Source organism: Salmo salar, chromosome ssa01 (assembly GCF_905237065.1).
Source record: "Salmo salar chromosome ssa01, Ssal_v3.1, whole genome shotgun sequence".
NCBI classification, from domain to species: Eukaryota; Metazoa; Chordata; class Actinopteri; order Salmoniformes; family Salmonidae; genus Salmo; species Salmo salar.
Window position 1 is genome coordinate 2,592,210 of NC_059442.1, and position 23,806 is coordinate 2,616,015.

Here is a 23,806-nt window from a genome sequence, read left to right on the forward strand (position 1 = left end):
CCGCTTACAGCTGTTCACTCACCTCCGCCAGGATCTGGAGAGGGTAGGTTCTACTTCCTCTTCCTGTTGCCCTGGGGGAGGGGTCAGGGTGCCACATGTTCACAGGCCACGCCTCCCAGGCCAGCCACGCCCAGGCAGCCGGCGATGGCTTCTCTACTAGACTGACTGACTGACAGTACTACTCTACTAGACTGACTGACTGACAGTACTACTCTACTAGACTGACTGACTGACTGTACTACTCTACTAGACTGACTGACTGACTGTACTACTCTACTAGACTGACTGACTGACTGACTGTACTACTCTACTAGACTGACTGACTGTACTACTCTACTAGACTGACTGACTGTACTACTCTACTAGACTGACTGACTGTACTACTCTACTAGACTGACTGACTGTACTACTCTACTAGACTGACTGACTGACTGACAGTACTACTCTACTAGACTGACTGACTGACAGTACTACTCTACTAGACTGACTGACTGTACTACTCTACTAGACTGACTGACTGTACTACTCTACTAGACTGACTGACTGACTGACAGTACTACTCTACTAGACTGACTGACTGACTGACTGTACTACTCTACTAGACTGACTGACTGACTGACTGACTGTACTACTCTACTAGACTGACTGACTGACTGTACTACTCTACTAGACTGACTGACTGACTGTACTACTCTACTAGACTGACTGACTGACTGACTGTACTACTCTACTAGACTGACTGACTGACTGTACTACTCTACTAGACTGACTGACTGACTGACTGTACTACTCTACTAGACTGACTGACTGACTGACTGACTGTACTACTCTACTAGACTGACTGACTGACTGTACTACTCTACTAGACTGACTGACTGACTGTACTACTCTACTAGACTGACTGACTGACTGTACTACTCTACTAGACTGACTGACTGACAGTACTACTCTACTAGACTGACTGACTGTACTACTCTACTAGACTGACTGACTGACTGACTGACTGTACTACTCTACTAGACTGACTGACTGTACTACTCTACTAGACTGACTGACTGACTGTACTACTCTACTAGACTGACTGACTGACTGACAGTACTACTCTACTAGACTGACAGCAGCTGGAGACGCTCAGCGAGAGACGGAGGACGTGATTGTCACCCTACACATGTTTTAGTTGTTTATGACAAGATGAGATAAAATGGGATTATATGGGTGGGATTATATGGGTGGGATTATATGGGTGGGATTATATGGGAGGGGAATTATATGGGAGGGGATTATATGGGAGGGATTATATGGGTGGGAATTATATGGGAGGGGATTATATGGGAGGGGATTATGGGTGGGGTTTATGGGTGGGGTTTATGTATGGGTGGGGTTTATGTATGGGAGGGGTTTATGTATGGGAGGGGTTTATGTATGGGAGGGGATTATGTATGGGAGGGGATTATGTATGGGTGGGGTTTATATGGGTGGGGTTTATATGGGTGGGGTTTATATGGGTGGGGATTATGTATGGGAGGGGTTTATATGGTGGGGATTATGTATGGGAGGGGTTTATGTGGTGGGGATTATGTGTGGGAGGTTTGAGTCTGTAAAGTTCGTGCCACCTGGTTCTGCGTGCCACCTGGTTCTGCGTGTCACCTGGTTCTGTGTGTCACCAGGTGCGTAACCTGACCTACATGGTGTCTCGGAGGGAGAAGATAAAGAGGACTCTGTGGAGGATCCAGGAACAGATCTTCACTCATCAGGCCGAGCTGCTGGACCATGAGATCATCAACGGTACGTCATGGTTAGGGTTAGGCTGGTAGTCGTGGTGAGGGTTAGGCTGGTAGTCGTGGTGAGGGTTAGGCTGGTAGTCGTGGTTAGGGTTAGGCTGGTAGTCGTGGTTAGGCTGGTAGTCGTGGTTAGGATTAGGCTGGTAGTCGTGGTGAGGGTTAGGCTGGTAGTCGTGGTGAGGGTTAGGCTGGTACGTCGTGGTGAGGGCTAGACTGGTTCGTCGTGGTGAGGGCTAGTTGGGCTAGACTGGTACGTCATGGTGAGGGTTAGGCTGGTAGTCGTGGTTAGGATTAGGCTGGTAGTCGTGGTTAGGATTAGGCTGGTAGTCGTGGTTAGGATTAGGCTGGTAGTCGTGGTGAGGGTTAGGCTGGTAGTCGTGGTTAGGGTTAGGCTGGTAGTCGTGGTTAGGATTAGGCTGGTAGTCATGGTTAGGATTAGGCTGGTAGTCGTGGTGAGGGTTAGGCTGGTAGTCGTGGTTAGGGTTATGCTGGTAGTCGTGGTTAGGGTTAGGCTGGTAGTCGTGGTGAGGGTTAGGCTGGTAGTCGTGGTTAGGGTTAGGCTGGTAGTCGTGGTTAGGGTTAGGCTGGTAGTCGTGGTTAGGGTTAGGCTGGTAGTCGTGGTTAGGATTAGGCTGGTAGTCGTGGTGAGGGTTAGGCTGGTAGTCGTGGTTAGGGTTAGGCTGGTAGTCGTGGTTAGGGTTAGGCTGGTAGTCGTGGTGAGGGTTAGGCTGGTAGTCGTGGTGAGGGTTAGGCTGGTAGTCGTGGTGAGGGTTAGGCTGGTAGTCGTGGTGAGGGTTAGGCTGGTAGTCGTGGTGAGGGTTAGGCTGGTAGTCGTGGTGAGGGTTAGGCTGGTAGTCGTGGTTAGGGTTAGGCTGGTAGTCGTGGTTAGGGTTAGGCTGGTAGTCGTGGTTAGGGTTAGGCTGGTAGTCGTGGTTAGGATTAGGCTGGTAGTCGTGGTGAGGGTTAGGCTGGTAGTCGTGGTTAGGATTAGGCTGGTAGTCGTGGTTAGGGTTAGGCTGGTAGTCGTGGTTAGGGTTAGGCTGGTAGTCGTGGTGAGGGTTAGGCTGGTAGTCGTGGTGAGGGTTAGGCTGGTAGTCGTGGTTAGGCTGGTAGTCGTGGTGAGGGTTAGGCTGGTAGTCGTGGTGAGGGTTAGGCTGGTAGTCGTGGTGAGGGTTAGGCTGGTAGTCGTGGTGAGGGTTAGGCTGGTAGTCGTGGTGAGGGTTAGGCTGGTAGTCGTGGTTAGGGTTAGGCTGGTAGTCGTGGTTAGGGTTAGGCTGGTAGTCGTGGTTAGGGTTAGGCTGGTAGTCGTGGTGAGGGTTAGGCTGGTACGTCGTGGTGAGGGCTAGACTGGTACGTCGTGGTGAGGGCTAGACTGGTAGTCGTGGTGAGGGTTAGACTGGTACGTCGTGGTTAGGGTTAGGCTGGTAGTCGTGGTTAGGGTTAGGCTGGTAGTCGTGGTTAGGGTTAGGCTGGTAGTCGTGGTTAGGGTTAGGCTGGTAGTCGTGGTGAGGGTTAGGCTGGTAGTCGTGGTTAGGGTTAGGCTGGTAGTCGTGGTTAGGGTTAGGCTGGTAGTCGTGGTTAGGGTTAGGCTGGTAGTCGTGGTGAGGGTTAGGCTGGTAGTCGTGGTTAGGGTTAGGCTGGTAGTCGTGGTTAGGGTTAGGCTGGTAGTCGTGGTTAGGGTTAGGCTGGTAGTAGTGGTGAGGGTTAGGCTGGTAGTCGTGGTTAGGGTTAGGCTGGTAGTCGTGGTTAGGGTTAGGCTGGTAGTCGTGGTTAGGGTTAGGCTGGTAGTCGTGGTTAGGGTTAGGCTGGTAGTCGTGGTGAGGGTTAGGCTGGTAGTCGTGGTGAGGGTTAGGCTGGTAGTCGTGGTGAGGGTTAGGCTGGTAGTCGTGGTTAGGGTTAGGCTGGTAGTCGTGGTTAGGGTTAGGCTGGTAGTCGTGGTTAGGCTGGTAGTCGTGGTTAGGCTGGTAGTCGTGGTTAGGCTGGTAGTCGTGGTTAGGCTGGTAGTCGTGGTTAGGCTGGTAGTCGTGGTTAGGGTTAGGCTGGTAGTCGTGGTGAGGGTTAGGCTGGTAGTCGTGGTGAGGGTTAGGCTGGTAGTAGTGGTGAGGGTTAGGCTGGTAGTCGTGGTTAGGGTTAGGCTGGTAGTCGTGGTTAGGGTTAGGCTGGTAGTCGTGGTTAGGGTTAGGCTGGTAGTCGTGGTGAGGGTTAGGCTGGTACGTCGTGGTGAGGGCTAGACTGGTTCGTCGTGGTGAGGGCTAGTTGGGCTAGACTGGTACGTCGTGGTGAGGGTTAGGCTGGTAGTCGTGGTTAGGCTGGTACGTCGTGGTGAGGGCTAGACTGGTACGTCGTGGTGAGGGCTAGACTGGTACGTCGTGGTGAGGGTTAGACTGGCACGTCGTGGTGAGGGCTAGACTGGCACGTCGTGGTGAGGGTTAGTTGGGGTTCCTCTGGTACATCGTGGTGAGGGTTAGTTAGGGTCAGACTGGTACGTCGTGGTGAGGGTTAGTTAGGGTTAGACTGGTACGTTAGGGACGGATTAGTGTTATTTGATGGATAGACGTTATAATAAAATAATACATAGCTAATATTAATAATGTAAATCTCCCATTGTGTCTGAACTTCTCTGGTTTCCAGACTAGTACCTAAAATAATATGGTACTAGTCTGTTATTCACCAATAAACATTCTCGTTGGCTTGGTCTGGCAGATACGGGTATAAATTAGTCTAGGAGATTCGTATTGTCACTAATCAAATGTTATTGGTCACATGCACATGTTTAGCAGATGTTAATGCGGGTGGAGTGGAATACTTGTATTCCCAGAGCCAACAGTGCAGTAGTATCTAACAATACTACTAACAGTATCTAACAGTGCAGTGCAGTAGTGTCTAGCAGTGCAGTGCAGTAGTGTCTAGCAGTGCAGTGCAGTAGTGTCTAGCAGTGCAGTAGTGTCTAGCAGTGCAGTAGTGTCTAACAGTGCAGTAGTGTCTAACAGTGCAGTGCAGTAGTGTCTAGCAGTGCAGTAGTGTCTAGCAGTGCAGTAGTGTCTAGCAGTGCAGTAGTGTCTAGCAGTGCAGTGCAGTAGTGTCTAACAGTGCAGTAGTGTCTAGCAGTGCAGTAGTGTCTAACAGTGCAGTAGTGTCTAACAGTGCAGTAGTGTCTAACAGTGCAGTAGTGTCTAGCAGTGCAGTAGTGTCTAGCAGTGCAGTGCAGTAGTGTCCAGCAGTGCAGTAGTGTCTAGCAGTGCAGTGCAGTAGTGTCTAGCAGTGCAGTAGTGTCTAGCAGTGCAGTAGTGTCTAGCAGTGCAGTAGTGTCTAGCAGTGCAGTAGTGTCTAGCAGTGCAGTAGTGTCTAGCAGTGCAGTAGTGTCTAGCAGTGCAGTAGTGTCCAACAGTGCAGTAGTGTCTAGCAGTGCAGTAGTGTCTAGCAGTGCAGTAGTGTCTAGCAGTGCAGTAGTGTCTAACAGTGCAGTAGTGTCTAACAGTGCAGTAGTGTCTAACAGTGCAGTAGTGTCTAACAGTGCAGTGCAGTAGTGTCTAGCAGTGCAGTAGTGTCTAACAGTGCAGTAGTGTCTAGCAGTGCAGTAGTGTCTAGCAGTGCAGTGCAGTAGTGTCTAACAGTGCAGTGCAGTAGTGTCCAACAGTGCAGTAGTGTCTAGCAGTGCAGTAGTATCTAACAGTGCAGTGCAGTAGTGTCTAACAGTGCAGTAGTGTCCAACAGTGCAGTAGTGTCCAGCAGTGCAGTAGTGTCTAGCAGTGCAGTAGTGTCTAGCAGTGCAGTAGTGTCTAGCAGTGCAGTAGTGTCTAGCAGTGCAGTAGTGTCTAACAGTGCAGTAGTGTCTAGCAGTGCAGTAGTGTCTAGCAGTGCAGTAGTGTCTAGCAGTGCAGTAGTGTCTAGCAGTGCAGTAGTGTCTAACAGTGCAGTAGTGTCTAGCAGTGCAGTAGTGTCTAGCAGTGCAGTAGTGTCTAACAGTGCAGTAGTGTCTAACAGTGCAGTAGTGTCTAACAGTGCAGTGCAGTAGTGTCTAGCAGTGCAGTAGTGTCTAGCAGTGCAGTAGTGTCTAACAGTGCAGTAGTGTCTAGCAGTGCAGTAGTGTCTAGCAGTGCAGTAGTGTCTAGCAGTGCAGTAGTGTCTAGCAGTGCAGTAGTGTCTAGCAGTGCAGTAGTGTCTAGCAGTGCAGTAGTGTCTAGCAGTGCAGTAGTGTCTAGCAGTGCAGTAGTGTCTAACAGTGCAGTAGTGTCTAACAGTGCAGTAGTGTCTAACAGTGCAGTAGTGTCTAACAGTGCAGTAGTGTCTAGCAGTGCAGTAGTGTCTAACAGTGCAGTGCAGTAGTGTCTAACAGTGCAGTAGTGTCCAACAGTGCAGTAGTGTCTAGCAGTGCAGTAGTGTCTAGCAGTGCAGTAGTGTCTAGCAGTGCAGTGCAGTAGTGTCTAGCAGTGCAGTGCAGTAGTGTCTAACAGTGCAGTGCAGTAGTGTCTAGCAGTGCAGTGCAGTAGTGTCTAACAGTGCAGTGCAGTAGTGTCTAACAGTGCAGTAGTGTCTAACAGTGCAGTAGTGTCCAACAGTGCAGTAGTGTCTAACAGTGCAGTAGTGTCCAACAGTGCAGTAGTGTCTAGCAGTGCAGTAGTGTCTAGCAGTGCAGTAGTGTCTAGCAGTGCAGTAGTGTCTAGCAGTGCAGTGCAGTAGTGTCTAGCAGTGCAGTGCAGTAGTGTCTAACAGTGCAGTAGTGTCTAGCAGTGCAGTAGTGTCTAGCAGTGCAGTAGTGTCTAGCAGTGCAGTAGTGTCTAACAGTGCAGTAGTGTCTAGCAGTGCAGTAGTGTCTAACAGTGCAGTAGTGTCTAACAGTGCAGTGCAGTAGTGTCTAACAGTGCAGTAGTGTCTAGCAGTGCAGTAGTGTCTAGCAGTGCAGTAGTGTCTAGCAGTGCAGTGCAGTAGTGTCTAGCAGTGCAGTGCAGTAGTGTCTAGCAGTGCAGTAGTGTCTAGCAGTGCAGTAGTGTCTAGCAGTGCAGTAGTGTCTAGCAGTGCAGTAGTGTCTAGCAGTGCAGTAGTGTCCAGCAGTGCAGTAGTGTCCAGCAGTGCAGTAGTGTCTAGCAGTGCAGTAGTGTCTAACAGTGCAGTAGTGTCCAACAGTGCAGTAGTGTCTAGCAGTGCAGTAGTGTCTAACAGTGCAGTGCAGTAGTGTCTAACAGTGCAGTAGTGTCTAGCAGTGCAGTAGTGTCTAGCAGTGCAGTAGTGTCCAACAGTGCAGTAGTGTCTAGCAGTGCAGTAGTGTCTAGCAGTGCAGTAGTGTCTAGCAGTGCAGTGCAGTAGTGTCTAACAGTGCAGTAGTGTCTAACAGTGCAGTAGTGTCTAACAGTGCAGTAGTGTCTAACAGTGCAGTAGTGTCTAACAGTGCAGTAGTGTCTAACAGTGCAGTAGTGTCTAACAGTGCAGTAGTGTCTAGCAGTGCAGTAGTGTCTAGCAGTGCAGTAGTGTCTAGCAGTGCAGTAGTGTCTAGCAGTGCAGTAGTGTCTAGCAGTGCAGTAGTGTCTAACAGTGCAGTAGTGTCTAGCAGTGCAGTAGTGTCTAACAGTGCAGTAGTGTCTAACAGTGCAGTGCAGTAGTGTCTAACAGTGCAGTAGTGTCTAGCAGTGCAGTAGTGTCTAGCAGTGCAGTAGTGTCTAGCAGTGCAGTGCAGTAGTGTCTAACAGTGCAGTAGTGTCTAGCAGTGCAGTAGTGTCTAGCAGTGCAGTAGTGTCTAGCAGTGCAGTAGTGTCTAGCAGTGCAGTAGTGTCTAGCAGTGCAGTAGTGTCTAGCAGTGCAGTAGTGTCCAGCAGTGCAGTAGTGTCCAGCAGTGCAGTAGTGTCTAGCAGTGCAGTAGTGTCTAGCAGTGCAGTAGTGTCTAACAGTGCAGTAGTGTCTAACAGTGCAGTAGTGTCTAGCAGTGCAGTGCAGTAGTGTCTAACAGTGCAGTAGTGTCTAGCAGTGCAGTGCAGTAGTGTCTAGCAGTGCAGTAGTGTCTAGCAGTGCAGTGCAGTAGTGTCTAACAGTGCAGTGCAGTAGTGTCTAACAGTGCAGTAGTGTCTAGCAGTGCAGTAGTGTCTAGCAGTGCAGTGCAGTAGTGTCTAACAGTGCAGTAGTGTCTAGCAGTGCAGTAGTGTCTAGCAGTGCAGTAGTGTCTAGCAGTGCAGTAGTGTCTAGCAGTGCAGTAGTGTCTAGCAGTGCAGTAGTGTCTAGCAGTGCAGTAGTGTCTAACAGTGCAGTAGTGTCTAGCAGTGCAGTGCAGTAGTGTCTAACAGTGCAGTAGTGTCTAGCAGTGCAGTGCAGTAGTGTCCAACAGTGCAGTAGTGTCTAGCAGTGCAGTAGTGTCTAACAGTGCAGTAGTGTCTAGCAGTGCAGTGCAGTAGTGTCTAACAGTGCAGTAGTGTCTAACAGTGCAGTAGTGTCTAACAGTGCAGTAGTGTCTAGCAGTGCAGTAGTGTCTAGCAGTGCAGTAGTGTCTAGCAGTGCAGTAGTGTCTAGCAGTGCAGTAGTGTCTAGCAGTGCAGTAGTGTCTAGCAGTGCAGTGCAGTAGTGTCTAACAGTGCAGTGCAGTAGTGTCTAACAGTGCAGTAGTGTCTAGCAGTGCAGTAGTGTCTAGCAGTGCAGTGCAGTAGTGTCTAACAGTGCAGTAGTGTCTAGCAGTGCAGTAGTGTCTAGCAGTGCAGTAGTGTCTAGCAGTGCAGTAGTGTCTAGCAGTGCAGTAGTGTCTAACAGTGCAGTAGTGTCTAACAGTGCAGTAGTGTCTAACAGTGCAGTAGTGTCTAGCAGTGCAGTGCAGTAGTGTCTAACAGTGCAGTAGTGTCTAGCAGTGCAGTGCAGTAGTGTCCAACAGTGCAGTAGTGTCTAGCAGTGCAGTAGTGTCTAACAGTGCAGTAGTGTCTAGCAGTGCAGTGCAGTAGTGTCTAGCAGTGCAGTGCAGTAGTGTCTAACAGTGCAGTAGTGTCTAACAGTGCAGTAGTGTCTAACAGTGCAGTAGTGTCTAACAGTGCAGTAGTGTCTAGCAGTGCAGTGCAGTAGTGTCTAGCAGTGCAGTGCAGTAGTGTCTAACAGTGCAGTAGTGTCTAGCAGTGCAGTAGTGTCTAACAGTGCAGTAGTGTCTAACAGTGCAGTGCAGTAGTGTCTAGCAGTGCAGTAGTGTCTAGCAGTGCAGTAGTGTCTAGCAGTGCAGTAGTGTCTAACAGTGCAGTAGTGTCTAACAGTGCAGTAGTATCTAACAGTGCAGTGCAGTAGTGTCTAGCAGTGCAGTGCAGTAGTGTCTAGCAGTGCAGTAGTGTCTAGCAGTGCAGTAGTGTCTAGCAGTGCAGTAGTGTCTAGCAGTGCAGTAGTGTCTAGCAGTGCAGTAGTGTCTAACAGTGCAGTAGTGTCTAACAGTGCAGTGCAGTAGTGTCTAACAGTGCAGTGCAGTAGTGTCTAACAGTGCAGTAGTGTCTAACAGTGCAGTAGTATCTAACAGTGCAGTGCAGTAGTGTCTAACAGTGCAGTAGTGTCTAGCAGTGCAGTAGTGTCTAACAGTGCAGTAGTGTCCAGCAGTGCAGTAGTGTCCAGCAGTGCAGTAGTGTCCAACAGTGCAGTAGTGTCCAACAGTGCAGTAGTGTCCAACAGTGCAGTAGTGTCTAACAGTGCAGTAGTGTCTAGCAGTGCAGTAGTGTCTAACAGTGCAGTGCAGTAGTGTCTAACAGTGCAGTAGTGTCTAACAGTGCAGTAGTGTCTAACAGTGCAGTAGTGTCTAGCAGTGCAGTAGTGTCTAGCAGTGCAGTAGTGTCTAGCAGTGCAGTAGTGTCTAGCAGTGCAGTAGTGTCTAGCAGTGCAGTAGTGTCTAGCAGTGCAGTAGTGTCTAGCAGTGCAGTAGTGTCTAGCAGTGCAGTAGTGTCTAGCAGTGCAGTGCAGTAGTGTCTAGCAGTGCAGTGCAGTAGTGTCTAACAGTGCAGTGCAGTAGTGTCTAACAGTGCAGTGCAGTAGTGTCTAGCAGTGCAGTGCAGTAGTGTCTAGCAGTGCAGTGCAGTAGTGTCTAGCAGTGCAGTGCAGTAGTGTCTAGCAGTGCAGTGCAGTAGTGTCTAGCAGTGCAGTGCAGTAGTGTCTAGCAGTGCAGTGCAGTAGTGTCTAGCAGTGCAGTGCAGTAGTGTCTAGCAGTGCAGTGCAGTAGTGTCTAGCAGTGCAGTGCAGTAGTGTCTAGCAGTGCAGTGCAGTAGTGTCTAGCAGTGCAGTGCAGTAGTGTCTAGCAGTGCAGTGCAGTAGTGTCTAGCAGTGCAGTGCAGTAGTGTCTAGCAGTGCAGTGCAGTAGTGTCTAGCAGTGCAGTGCAGTAGTGTCTAGCAGTGCAGTGCAGTAGTGTCTAGCAGTGCAGTGTAGTGTCTGCAGTGCAGTGCAGTAGTGTCTAGCAGTGCAGTGCAGTAGTGTCTAGCAGTGCAGTGCAGTAGTGTCTAGCAGTGCAGTGCAGTAGTGTCTGCAGTGCAGTGCAGTAGTGTCTAGCAGTGCAGTGCAGTAGTGTCTAGCAGTGCAGTAGTGTCTAGCAGTGCAGTAGTGTCTAGCAGTGCAGTAGTGTCTAGCAGTGCAGTAGTGTCTAGCAGTGCAGTGCAGTAGTGTCTAGCAGTGCAGTGCAGTAGTGTCTAGCAGTGCAGTGCAGTAGTGTCTAGCAGTGCAGTGCAGTAGTGTCTAGCAGTGCAGTAGTGTGTAGCAGTGCAGTAGTGTCTAGCAGTGCAGTAGTGTCTAGCAGTGCAGTAGTGTCTAGCAGTGCAGTAGTGTCTAACAGTGCAGTAGTGTCTAGCAGTGCAGTAGTGTCTAGCAGTGCAGTAGTGTCTAGCAGTGCAGTAGTGTCTAGCAGTGCAGTAGTGTCTAGCAGTGCAGTAGTGTCTAGCAGTGCAGTAGTGTCTAGCAGTGCAGTAGTGTCTAGCAGTGCAGTAGTGTCTAGCAGTGCAGTAGTGTCTAGCAGTGCAGTGCAGTAGTGTCTAGCAGTGCAGTGCCGTAGTGTCTAGCAGTGCAGTGCCGTAGTGTCCAACAGTGCAGTGCCGTAGTATCTAAAAACAATTCACAACAATTCACACCTAAAAGTAAAGGAATGGAATTAAGAAATGTATAATTATTAGATTGAGCAACATCAGAGTGGCATTGACTAAAGCAGTATGTAAACGTTATTTAAACATTGTTAAAGTGACCAGTGATTCCATGTCTATGTATATGGGGCATCAGCCTGTAAGGTGCAGGGCTGAGTAACCAGGTGGTAGCCGGCTAGTGATGGCTGTTTACCAGTCTGATGGCCTGGAGATAGAAGCTGTTTACCAGTCTGATGGCCTGGAGATAGAAGCTGTTTACCAGTCTGATGGCCTGGAGATAGAAGCTGTTTACCAGTCTGATGGCCTGGAGATAGAAGCTGTTTACCAGTCTGATGGCCTGGAGATAGAAGCTGTTTACCAGTCTGATGGCCTGGAGATAGAAGCTGTTTACCAGTCTGATGGCCTGGAGATAGAAGCTGTTTAACAGTCTGATGGCCTGGAGATAGAAGCTGTTTACCAGTCTGATGGCCTGGAGATAGAAGCTGTTTAACAGTCTCTCGGTCCCAGCTTTGATTCACCTGTACTGACCTCTCCTTCTGGATGGTAGCGGGGTGAACAGGCAGTGGCTCGGGTGGTTGTTGTCCTGGAGGGACCCAGTTGCCGTACCAGGCGGTGATACGGCCCGACAGGATGCTCTCCATTCTGCATCTGTAAAAGTTTGATGGTTTTAGGACCAAGCCACATTTCTTCAGCCTCCTGAGGTTGAGGAGACGCTGTTGCTCCTTCTTCACCACACTGTCTGTGTGGGTGGACCATTTCAGATCGTCAGTGAAGTGTACGTCGAGGAACTTGAAGCTTTCCACCTTCTCCACTGCGGTCCCGTCGATGTGGATAGGGGGCTGTTCCCTCTGCTGTTTCCTGAAGTCCACGATCATCTCCTTTTTGTTTTGAGGTTATTTTCCTGGCACCACTCTCCCAGGGCCCTCTCCTCCTCCCTGTAGACTATGTCATCCTTGTTGGTAATCAGGCCTACTACTGTCGTCTGCAGACTTGATGACTGAGTTGGAGCTGCCGTGCTTGGTAGTCATGGGTGAACAGGGAGTACAGGAGTGGGCTGAGTACGCACCCTTGTGGGGCCCCTGTCTTGAGGATCAGCGGAGTGGAGATGTTGTTTCCTACCTTCACCTCCTGGGGGCGGTCCGTCAGGAAGTCCAGGACCCAGTTGCACAGGGCGGGGTTGAAACCCAGGGCCCCGAGGTACATGATGAGCTTGCAAGGTACTATAGTGTTGAAGGATGAGCTGTATTCAATGAACAGCATTCTTATATAGGTATTCTTCTTGTCCAGATGGGATAGGGCAGTGTGCAGTGCAATGGTGATTGCATCGTCTGTGGATCTATCGAGGCGGTAAGCAAATTGAAGTGGGTCAGTTGAGGTGACATGATCCTTAACTAGCCTCTCAAAGCATTTCATGGGTACAGGAACAATGGTGAACATCTTGAAGTAAGTGGAGATAGCAGACTGGGCTGGGAGTGATTTAATATGTCCGTAAATACTCCAACCAGCTGGTCTGCGCATCCTCTGAGGATGCGGTTAGGGATGCCGTCTGGGCCGGCAGGTCTGCGAGGGTAACGCGCTTAAACGTCTTACTCACATCAGCCACGGAGGAGGAGAGCCCACAGTCCTTGGTAGCGGGCCACGTCGGTGGCACTGTGTCATTCTCGAAAGTGGGCAAAGGAGGTGTTTAGCTTGTCCGGAAGCAAGACGTCTTAGTCCGCGACCTGGCTGGTTTTCCCTTTGTAGTCTGTTGTTGTCTATAGACCCTGCCACATACGTCTTGTGTCTGAGAGGTTGAATTGCGACTCCACTTTAATTGCTTTTACGAGGGAATAACTACACTGTTTGTATTCGGGCCATATTCCCTGTCATGGTTAAAATGCGGTGGTTCACGCTTTCAGTTTTGTGTGAATGCTGTCATCTATGCACGGTTTCTGGTTTGGGTTTAAATAGTCACAGTGGGAACAACAACTCCTATACACTTCCTGATAAACTGTCACCGTATCCGTATATTTGTCCATATTATTCTCAGAGGCTACCCGGAACATATCCCAGTCCGCGTGATCAAAACAATCTTGAAGCATGGATTCCGATTGGTCAGACCAGCGTTGAATAAACCTTAGCACGGGTACTTCCTGTTTGAGTTTCTGCCTATAGGAAGGGAGGAGCAAAATGGAGTCGTGATCAGATTTGCTGAAGGGGAGGCGGGGCAGGGCCTTGTTGGCATTTCAAGAAGTTGAGTAGCAGTGGTCCAATGTTTTACCAGAGTGAGTACTACAGTCAATGTGTTGATAGAACTTCGGTAGCGTTTTCCTAAATTTGCTTTGTTAAAATCCCCAGCTACAATAAATGCATTCTCAGGATATGTGGTTTCCAGTTTGCATAAAGTCCAGTGTAGTTCCTTGAGGGCCGCTGTGGTATCGGCTTGAGGGGGGAATATACACGGCTGTGACAATAACCGAAGAGAATTCTCTTGGGAGGTAATACGGTCGGCATTTGATTGTGAGGGATTCTAGGTCGGGTGAACAAAAGGACTTGAGTTCCTATACATTACGACAATCACACCATGAGTAGTTAATCATGAAACACACCTCTGCCTTCTTCCTGGAGAGTTCTTTATTCCTGTCTGCACAATGTACTGAGAACCCAGGTGGCTGAATGGACGGGGACAGTATATCCCAAGAGAGCCATGTTTCTGTGAAATAGAGTATGTTACAATCCCTGATGTCTTTGGAAGGAGATCCTCGCCCTGAGCTCGTCTACTTTATTGACCAGAGACTGAACATTAGCGAGTAATGTACTCGGAAGCGGTGGATGGTGTGCACGCCTCCTGAGTCGGACTGGAAGTCCACTCCGAATACATGTTCGCCGGCGGTGTTTTGGAGCAGACTCTGGAATTAGTTAAATTGCCCTGGGGGGTACGAACAAAGGATGCAATTTGGAAAAGTCGTATTCTTGGTCGTAATGCTGGGACAGAAACAGAATGCTTCCAATGTTTAAGTAGGCTAGTAGTCTATCAATGTTCTGAAAATGGGACACTCGATCAAACTCACTCACTCACTGTTAACCTCTATGGGCTAGCTACGTAACAGCCACTGCCAGCCTGTGGCGCGATTTTCAAAACCTTAAAAATCCTATTACTTCAATTTCTCAAACATATGACTATTTTACAGCCATTTAAAGACAAGACTCTCGTTAATCTAACCACACTGTCCGATTTCAAAAAGGCTCTCTCTGGTTTTGACCTGCCATTTGAGTTCTGTTATACTCACAGACACCATTCAAACAGTTTTAGAAACTTTAGGGTATTTTCTATCCATATGTAATAAGTATATGCATATTCTAGTTACTGGGTAGGAGTGGTAACCAGATTAAATCGGGTATGTTTTTTATCCAGCCGTTTCAATACTGCCCCCTAGCCCTAACAGGTTAAAGCTTTAGGCATTCTAAATGGGCGTTCTCCCACTTTCTGATTTGAAGGAATGACCTCGGGGGAAAGGTAACTAGCTCTATGAACACAGTGTCTTCAGAAAGTATTCAGACCCCTTGACTTTTTCCACATTTTGTTACGTTACAGCTTTTTTCTAAAATTGATTAAATCGTTTTTTCCCTCCCTTAACAACATACAATACCTCAATGTCTAAGCAAAATTGTTACTAATTTATAAAAAAATAAATAAAAATGTTCACATTTACATAAGTTATATACATATTCAGACTCTTTACTTTGAAGCACCTTTGGCAGCGATTACGGCATCTTCTCTGCCTAAGCTCTGTTGGATGGGGAGCGTCGCTGCACAGCTATTTTCAGGTCTCTCCAGAGATGTTCAGGCTCTGGCTGGGCCACACTAGGACATTCAGAGCCTTGTCCTGAAGCCACTCCTGTGTGGTCTTGGCTGTGTGCTTAGGGTTGTTGTCCCGTTGGTAGGTGAACCTTCTCTCTGGAGCAGGTTTTCATCAAGGATCTCTGTTCTTTGCTCCGTTCATCTTTCCCTGACTAGTCTCCCAGTCCCTGCCACTGAAAAACATCCCCACAGCATGATGCTGCCACCACCATGCTTCACCGTAGGGATGGTGCCACCAACATGCTTCACCGTAGGGATGGTGCCAGGTTTCCTACAGATGTGACACTTGGCATTCAGGCCAAAGAGTTCAGTCTTGGTTTCATCAGACCAGAGAATCTTGTTTCTAATAGTCAGAGTCCTTTAAGTGCCTTTTGGCAAACTCCAAGCGGGCTGTCATGTGCCTTTTACTGAGGAGTGGCTTCCGTCTGGCCACTCTACCATAAAGGCCTGACTGGTGGAGTGCTGCAGAGATGGTTGTCCTTCTGGAAGGTTCTCCCATCTCCACAGAGAAACTCTGTCAGAGACCATCAGGTTGTTGATGACCTCCTTGACCGAAGCCCTTCTCCCCAGATGGCTCCGTTTGGCCGGGTTCATGTAATACAGCTATTAGATTTACCCTAGGCTACTTCAACGTCAATTAATCACAAGCTGCTACTACTAGAATTGTCATCTTTTGCTCAAATCAAATTTTATTTATCACATGCGCCGAGTGTAGACTTGACCGTGAAATGCTAACTAGCTAGCTATGCTAAATAAGAGAATTAGCCAATAAAATGTAAAAATAAAATAAAAAAGACAGCCTCTGTTATTTTATAGTGTTACTATGTACCAGGAGGACCAGGACAGAGACAATGTGCTTGGCGGTACGAGGTAGTTGAGGTAATATAATGTAGGTAGGGGTGAAGGGACTATCCATAGATAATAAACAGAGAGTAGCAGCAGTGTTGGTAGTTGAGGTAATATAATGTAGGTAGGGGTAAAGTGACCATCCATAGATAATAAACAGAGAGTAGCAGCAGTGTTGGTAGTTGAGGTAATATAATGTAGGTGGGGTAAAGTAACCATCCATAGATAATAAACAGGTAGTGTACAGTAGTGTTGTGGTAGCTGAGGTAATATAATGTAGGTAGGGGTAAAGTGACCATCCATAGATAATAAACAGAGTAGCAGCAGTGTTGGTAGTTGAGGTAATATAATGTAGGTAGGGGTAAAGTGACCATCCATAGATAATAAACAGAGAGTAGCAGCAGTGTTGGTAGTTGAGGTAATATAATGTAGGTAGGGGTGAAGGGACTATCCATAGATAATAAACAGAGAGTAGCAGCAGTAAATGTAAAGAGTGTGCTGGAGTGTGTGTGTGTGTGTGTGTGTGTGCTGGAGTGTGTGTGTGTGTGTGCTGGAGTGTGTGTGTGTGTGTGTGCTGGAGAGTGTGAGTGTGTGAGTGTGTGTGCTGGAGAGTGTGAGTGTGTGTGCTGGAGAGTGTGAGTGTGTGTGCTGGAGAGTGTGAGTGTGTGTGCTGGAGAGTATGAGTGTGTGTGCTGGAGAGTGTGAGTGTGTGTGCTGGAGAGTGTGAGTGTGTGTGCTGGAGAGTGTGAGTGTGTGTGCTGGAGAGTGTGAGTGTGTGTGCTGGAGAGTGTGAGTGTGTGTGCTGGAGAGTGTGAGTGTGTGTGCTGGAGAGTGTGAGTGTGTGTGCTGGAGAGTGTGAGTGTGTGTGCTGGAGAGTGTGAGTGTGTGTGCTGGAGAGTGTGTGTGCTGGAGAGTGTGTGTGCTGGAGAGTGTGACTGTGTGTGTGCTGGAGAGTGTGACTGTGTGTGTGCTGGAGAGTGTGACTGTATGTGTGCTGGAGTGTGTGAGTGTGTGTGTGCTGGAGAGTGTGAGTGTGTGTGTGCTGGAGAGTGTGAGTGTGTGTGTGCTGGAGAGTGTGAGTGTGTGTGTGCTGGAGAGTGTGAGTGTGAGTGTGTGTGCTAGAGTGTGTGTGCTAGAGAGTGTGCGCTAGAGAGTGTGTGTGTGCTAGAGAGTGTGTGTGTGTGTGTGTGTGTGTGTGTGGGTAGAGTCCTGTCAGTGTACATAGAGCCAGTGCAAGAAAGTCAGTGAAAAAACGGGATCAATGCAAATACCCCAGGTAGCCATTTGATGAACTGTTCAGCAGTCTGATGGCTTGGGGGTAGAAGCTGTTAAGGAGCCGTTTGGTCCCAGACTTGGCCCCCCGGTACCGCTTTCCATGCGGTAGCGGAGAGAACAGTCTATGACTGGGGTGGCTGGAGTCTGACAATTTTTAGGGCCTTCCTCTGACACAGCCTGGTGTAGAGGTCCTGGATGGCAGGAAGCTTGGACCCAGTGATGTACTGGGCCGTACGCACTACCCTCTGTAGTGTCTTGCGGTCGGAGGCCAAGCAGCTGCCGTAACAAGTGGTGATGCAACCAGTCAGGATGCTCTCAATGGTGCAGCTGTAGAACCTTTTGAGGATCTGAGGACCCATGCCAAATCTTATCAGCATCCTGAGGGGGAATTGGCTTTGTCGTCCCCTCTTCATGACTGTGTTGGTGTGTATGGACCATGATCCGTCCTCAGTGATGTGGACACTGAGGAACTTGAAGCTCTCAACCTGCTCCACTGCAGCCCCGTCGATGTGAATGGGGGGCGTGCTCGGTCCTCTTCTTTTAGTCCACGATCATCTCCTCAGTCTTGCTCACATTGAGGGACAGGTTGTTGTCCTGGCGCCACACTGCCATGTATCTGACCTCCTCCCTATAGGCTGTCTCGTCGTTGTCGGTGATCAGGCCTACCCCTGTTGTGTCGTCGGCAAACTTAATGATGGTGTTGGAGTCGTGCCTGGCCATGCAGTCGTGGGTGAACAGGGAGTACAGGAGGGGACTGAGCACACACCCCTGAGGGGCCCCGTGTTGAGGATCAGCATGGCAGATGTGTTGCTACCTACCCTCACCACCTGGGGGCGTCCCGTCAGGAAGTCCAGGATCCAGTTGCAGAGGGAGGTGTTTAGTCCCAGGATCCTTAGCTTAGTGATGAGCTTTGAGGGCACTATGGTGCTGAGCTGTAGTCAATGAACAGCATTCTCACACAGGTGTTCCTTTTGTCCAGGTGTGAAAGGGCAGTGTGGAGTGAATAGAGAATGTGGCATATGTGGGTGTGTCTGGGATGATGGTGTTGATGTGAGCCATGACCAGCCTTTCAAAGCACTTCATGGCTACAGATGTGAGTACTACGGAGCGATAGTCATTTAGGCAGGTTACCTTGGCGTTATTGGGCACAGGGACTATGGTGGTCTGCTTGAAACGTAGATATTACAGACTGGGTCAGGGAGAGGCCAGCTGGTCATGCTCTGAGTGTGTTACAGACTGGGACAGGCCAGCTGGTCATGCTCTGAGTATATTACAGACTGGGTCAGGGAGAGGCCAGCTGGGCATGCTCTGAGTATATTACAGACTGGGTCAGGGAGAGGCCAGCTGGTCATGCTCTGAGTGTGTTACAGACTGGGTCAGGGAGAGGCCAGCTGGTCATGCTCTGAGTATATTACAGACTGGGTCAGGGAGAGGCCAGCTGGTCATGCTCTGAGTATATTACAGACTGGGTCAAGGAGAGGCCAGCTGGGCATGCTCTGAGTATATTACAGACTGGGTCAGGGAGAGGCCAGCTGGTCATGCTCTGAGTATATTACAGACTGGGTCAGGGAGAGGCCAGCTGGTCATGCTCTGAGTATATTACAGACTGGGTCAGGGCAAGGCCAGCTGGTCATGCTCTGAGTGTGTTACAGACTGGGTCAGGGAGAGGCCAGCTGGTCATGCTCTGAGTGTGTTACAGACTGGGTCAGGGAGAGGCCAGCTGGTCATGCTCTGAGTATATTACAGACTGGGTCAGGGCAAGGCCAGCTGGTCATGCTCTGAGTGTGTTACAGACTGGGTCAGGGAGAGGCCAGCTGGTCATGCTCTGAGTGTGTTACAGACTGGGTCAGGGAGAGGCCAGCTGGTCATGCTCTGAGTATATTACAGACTGGGTCAGGGAGAGGCCAGCTGGCCTTTCCCTGTCTGCAGCGTCCCAACAGTTTGGGCTCCTGTGACGAGCCGGGTGCAGTGCACGCTGACACGGTCGCCAGTTGTACGGTGTTTCCTCCGACACATTGGTGCGGCTGGATTCCGGGTTAAGAGAGCAGAGTGTCAAGAAGCAGTGCGACTTTGCAATATCGTGTTTCGGAGGACGCACGGCTCTCGACCTTTGCCTCTCCCGAGTCCGTAGGGGAGTTGGATATCATGAAAATGGGGGGTAAACATAATAATAATAATAATAATGATGACCATCAGTGTAGAGATCTGGTTTGGATGAGTCTCAATCCACCGCATCTGCCGATGTCGCACTTCCGCATCGCGGTGAAAGGTGACAGAGCTAGAGCTGTGTTTGTCAGTCTTCGTTCTTCTCACAAAAATCGTCTGTAGCTTCAGGACGGTTTGGCCTACAAAATTATTATGACCCCTCTATGGAAAGATGAGACTCTCACGATGGTGTTCTCTGACCCCCACAAGCATCTTGTGACTCGCCACAGCCGATCTGCCAACTTCTGTCTGCAGCGTCCCAACAGTTTGGGCTACACATTAATATGACCCCTCTGTGGAAAGCTGAGACTCTCATGAGCATGTACATGTCAGTTGCTTTGCCCTCAGGCCTCTAAAGACTTGTCTGAATTAAACTGGCTCTCATGAGGACAGCCACAGAAAAGTTCATTAGAGTTAATTGAACCTCAGATTGCAGCCCAAATAAATGCTTCAGAGTTCAAGTAACAGACACATCTCAACATCAACTGTTCAGAGGTGACTGCGTTAATCACGACTTCATGGTCAAATTGCTGCAAAGAAACCACTACTAAAGGACACCAATAAGAAGAGACTTGCTTGGGCCAAGAAACACGAGCAATGGACATTAGACCGTTGGAAATCTGTCCATTGGTCAGATGAGTCCAAATTTCAGATTTTTAGTTCCAACCACCGTGTCTTTGTGAAATGCAGAGTAGGTGAACGGATGATCTCTGCATGTGTGGTTCCCACCGTGAAGCATGGAGGAGGTGGTGTGAGGGTGATTTGCTGATGACACAACCAGCATGGCTACCACAGCATTCTGCAGCGATACGCCATCCCATCTGGTTTGCCCTTAGTGGGACTATCATTTGTTTTTCAACAGGACAATGACCCAACACACCTCCAGGCTGTGTAAGGGCTATTTGACCAAGAAGGAGAGTGATGGAGTGCTGCATCAGATGACCTGGCCTCCACAATCCCCTGACCTCAACCCAATTGAGATTGTTTAGGGATGAGTTGGACCGCAGAGTGAAAGAAAAGAAGCCAACAAGTGCTCAGCATATGTGGGAACTCCTTCAAGACTGTTGGAAAAGCATTCTAGGTGAAGCTGGTTGAGAGAATGGGTGGCTACTTTGAAGAATCTGAAATATATTTTTAATTGTTAGACACTTTTTTGGTTACTAATTTATTCCATATGTGTTATTTCATAGTTTTGATGTCTTCACTATTCTACAATATTAAGAAAAACCCTTGAATGAGTAGGTGTCTCAACTTTTGACTGGTACTGTATATATGGAGACTGTTTAGTGCCAAAAATAAGGGGTTAAATGCAATTTCCTGATATTTATACTTATCTCTCAGATATAGGACAGACACTTCAGAACAAACTTCCTTTAGATATTTTGGCGGGGACTATAATCCATGTGAATCTGTTATTCAATGTGTTTGTATGGGCTAACAGCAGTAAGGCCAAAAATAATTTTACAGAAAAAAATTAAGAAATATTGGTGCTTCAAAGGGTCTTTAAAATTCTAAATCAAATAGCAAAATGATCCAAATCCATATAACTGTTTATTGTTAAAAAAAATATGGGGTTAAATCCATGTCAAAAAAGCAATACGTTTCCTAATCTTTCTTATACAGTGCATTCGGAAAGTATTCAGACACCTGACTTGTTCCACATTTTGTTACGTTACAGTCTTATTCTAAAATGGATTAAATAGTTTTTCCCCCCTCATCAAGCTACACACAATAACCCATAATGACAAGCATAAACAGAGCTTACCCGACGCTGTCATTCTATCCTGCCGACGTATAGAAAAACAGCTAGATTTGATATTTTTCATGTCAGCCATGACTTGGTGAAACACAGGATATTACAATCTTTTGACCTGACAACAAAAACATTATCATAATGGGGATGGGTGTTCTGATTCTCAATGGGGATGGGTGTTCTGATTCTCAATGGGGATGGGTGTTCTGATTCTCAATGGGGATGGGTGTTCTGATTCTCAATGGGGATGGGTGTTCTGATTCTCAATGGGGATGGGTGTTCTGATTCTCAATGGGGATGGGTGTTCTGATTCTCAATGGGGATGGGTGTTCTGATTCTCAATGGGGATGGGTGTTCTGATTCTCAATGGGGATGGGTGTTCTGATTCTCAATGGGGATGGGTGTTCTGATTCTCAATGGGGATGGGTGTTCTGATTCTCAATGGGGATGGGTGTTCTGATTCTCAATGGGGATGGGTGTTCTGATTCTCAATGGGGATGGGTGTTCTGATTCTCAATGGGGATGGGTGTTCTGATTCTCAATGGGGATGGGTGTTCTGATTCTCAATGGGGATGGGTGTTCTGATTCTCAATGGGGATGGGTGTTCTGATTCTCAATGGGGATGGGTGTTCTGATTCTCAATGGGGATGGGTGTTCTGATTCTCAATGGGGATGGGTGTTCTGATTCTCAATGGGGATGGATGTTCTGATTCTCAATCACTGGTTATATCAAGAGGCATTCAGCCATAGCATAATTAATAACACATAATTCAGCTAACCAAAATACTTACAATGCCGACGTTAGCATAGCTAGCTAGCTACTGTACTTCTGTACAATTGCTCAAAGCTGTGCGCATAGTGTGATTGGGTTAGCATAGCGCGATTGGCCACACCACAATAAAGACAATAACACAACATAACTGCAGCTCTCACTGAGTGCAGGGTCCATGCGGAAACACGTGCGCTTAAAGAGGGCTCATGCGCTCAAAGAGGGCCCCCGCGCGCTTAGAGAGGGCCCCCGCGCGCTTAGAGAGGGCCCCCGCGCGCTTAGAGAGGGCCCCCGTGCGCTTAGAGAGGACCCGTGCGCTTGATGGAGATGTGATTAAAGGTGTAAATAGAAAATGTAATGAGTTAACTTTGACAGCCCTAATTGGAACACATGTTGCAAACATTCATATCGACCACACGGTGGCGCTGTAACGGGCACATGTTTATCTCTTGATCTGTTTGACTCGGTGATGAAATTTGGCACACATACTCAGGGATATGAGTCTAGCTAACCCACGCAATATCTTAGACACCTTTAGCCCGGTTTTGGGTGAATGATGCAGCATTTTAAAATCACACTGATTGGTCCAAGGGTTGCATCATTCATGGGATGTTTACTGTGTCCTTGTTGGATATTAATGTTCCTGATGTTTACATGTGGAAGATTTCCCTCTTTAGGCAGATCGGTGTCCAGTTGAACCTGTATTAACCCTGTGTTGTCTTCATCAGGGTGTCTGAACGACAGCGCGCGTCTCAGTGTGGTTTCAGCTCCAGTGGCGGTGTTGGGGTACAGCGGTCTGAAGACCCAGAGGAGAGACCGGAGAGGAGGCCTGCATCTACTACACAGTCTGACTGACGGGGGCAGTAGACACGTCAGAGGACAGACGGACAACAACTCCAGAGGACAGACGGACAACAACTCCAGAGGACAGACAGACAACAACTCCAGCAAACTGAAGACAGAAAGTAGAGAGAGCAGCAGACCCAGAATAGAGGGTAGTAGGAGCCTGAGGAAGGAGGCCCCAGAACCTGAGCAGCAGAAGAGCAGCAGGAGGAAGAGAGGAGAGGACCAGGGATCGGAGGAGAGGACCGAGGACCAGGAAACAGAGAGGAGAAAGAGGAGAAGAGAGGAGGATCAGGGAAGGGTGGAGAGAGGAGGAGGAGGAGGAGGAGAGGAGAGGTGGACCATGGAACAGAGAGGAGGAGAGGACTCAAGGAAACCTCTCCAATCAAAGCCAAAACCAGACTGGGGTCAAAGGCTGGTGAGAAACTAGCCAGTAGGGTCAGTGATATGACTGATGCTAAACCAGCCAATAGAATGAGTGAAGCTAGGGTTAGGTTAACTAGGATCAAGGTTCATAATGTGACTGAGGCTAGGGTCAGGTTAACGAGGGTCAGGGTTAGCGATCACGTGACTGAAGTGAAGGAGAGGAAAGTGAGGCTCAGCGGAACAGACAGCCAATCAGACCCCAGAGACACCGCTGTATCCATGACAACCAAACACAACGGCTGGCCGGCCAGTAGCCATCTTAAGAACTGGGGTAAGTTCAGAATCCCCAAGAGGAGCGAGAGGCCAAAGGAGGAGCCATCGAACTCCACACAGCGCAGGCCACGACTCCGTACGGAGAGCGATGGGTACTCCTCTGAAACTCCGCCCAGTGGGCTGGACATGAAGGCCTGTCTGAAGAGATGCCACGCCCACCAGCTGAGGGGCGGGGCCTATGGCTCTGACATCATCCACCAAGGGGTTTTAGCCTCCTGATGACATGCACATAGCTAACGAAGCTAGCCCGAAGCTGAGGCTTTTTTATAATCAAATCACAACTGATATTATTTATTATCATTTGTTAAGGTTGTATATATTTTCAATTATGTTATCAATAAAAAAGTTAAGATTATTTTTCAGTGAATGTATTATGACATGGCGAATAGCCTCAAAATCACACATGACAACTGGTTTTATGTTGAAGCATAAAGCCACATCTTTAATTTGTAGTTTCGAAATCACATTATAGCACTGGCACACAATCGAAGAATGGTCAAGTATTAATGATTAGTAGAAAATGAATAATGGAAATTTTACCTGAAACCAAACACTACACAACGAGTCAGAATAAATCCTTTCTGTACTTCCCAGCAGTGAATCAAGAGGTCTAATATACTGCTCAAAAAATAAAGGGAACACTTAAACACAATGTAACTCCAAGTCAATCACACTTCTGTGAAATCAAACTGTCCACTTAGGAAGCAACACTGATTGACAATAAATTTCAC

At 48.4% G+C, this 23,806-nt stretch overlaps 1 protein-coding gene across 8 annotated transcripts in view; it reads left to right on the forward strand.

Moving 5' to 3' along the window:
* LOC106602449 (protein Jade-1) overlaps positions 1–23,430 on the forward strand; it is a 65,851-nt gene extending 42,421 nt beyond the window's left edge. For all 8 annotated transcript variants that reach the window (XM_045705232.1, XM_045705120.1, XM_045705172.1 and 5 more), the window contains 3 exons: positions 1–43; positions 1,668–1,785; positions 22,262–23,430. The exon at positions 1–43 is cut by the window's left edge and continues 491 nt beyond it. In XM_045705232.1, coding sequence (XP_045561188.1) covers positions 1–43; positions 1,668–1,785; positions 22,262–22,806 — 706 coding nt within the window. In that variant the 3' untranslated portion in view covers positions 22,807–23,430. The remainder of the gene's footprint in view (positions 44–1,667; positions 1,786–22,261) is intronic.
* Positions 23,431–23,806: the final 376 nt, after the last annotated feature.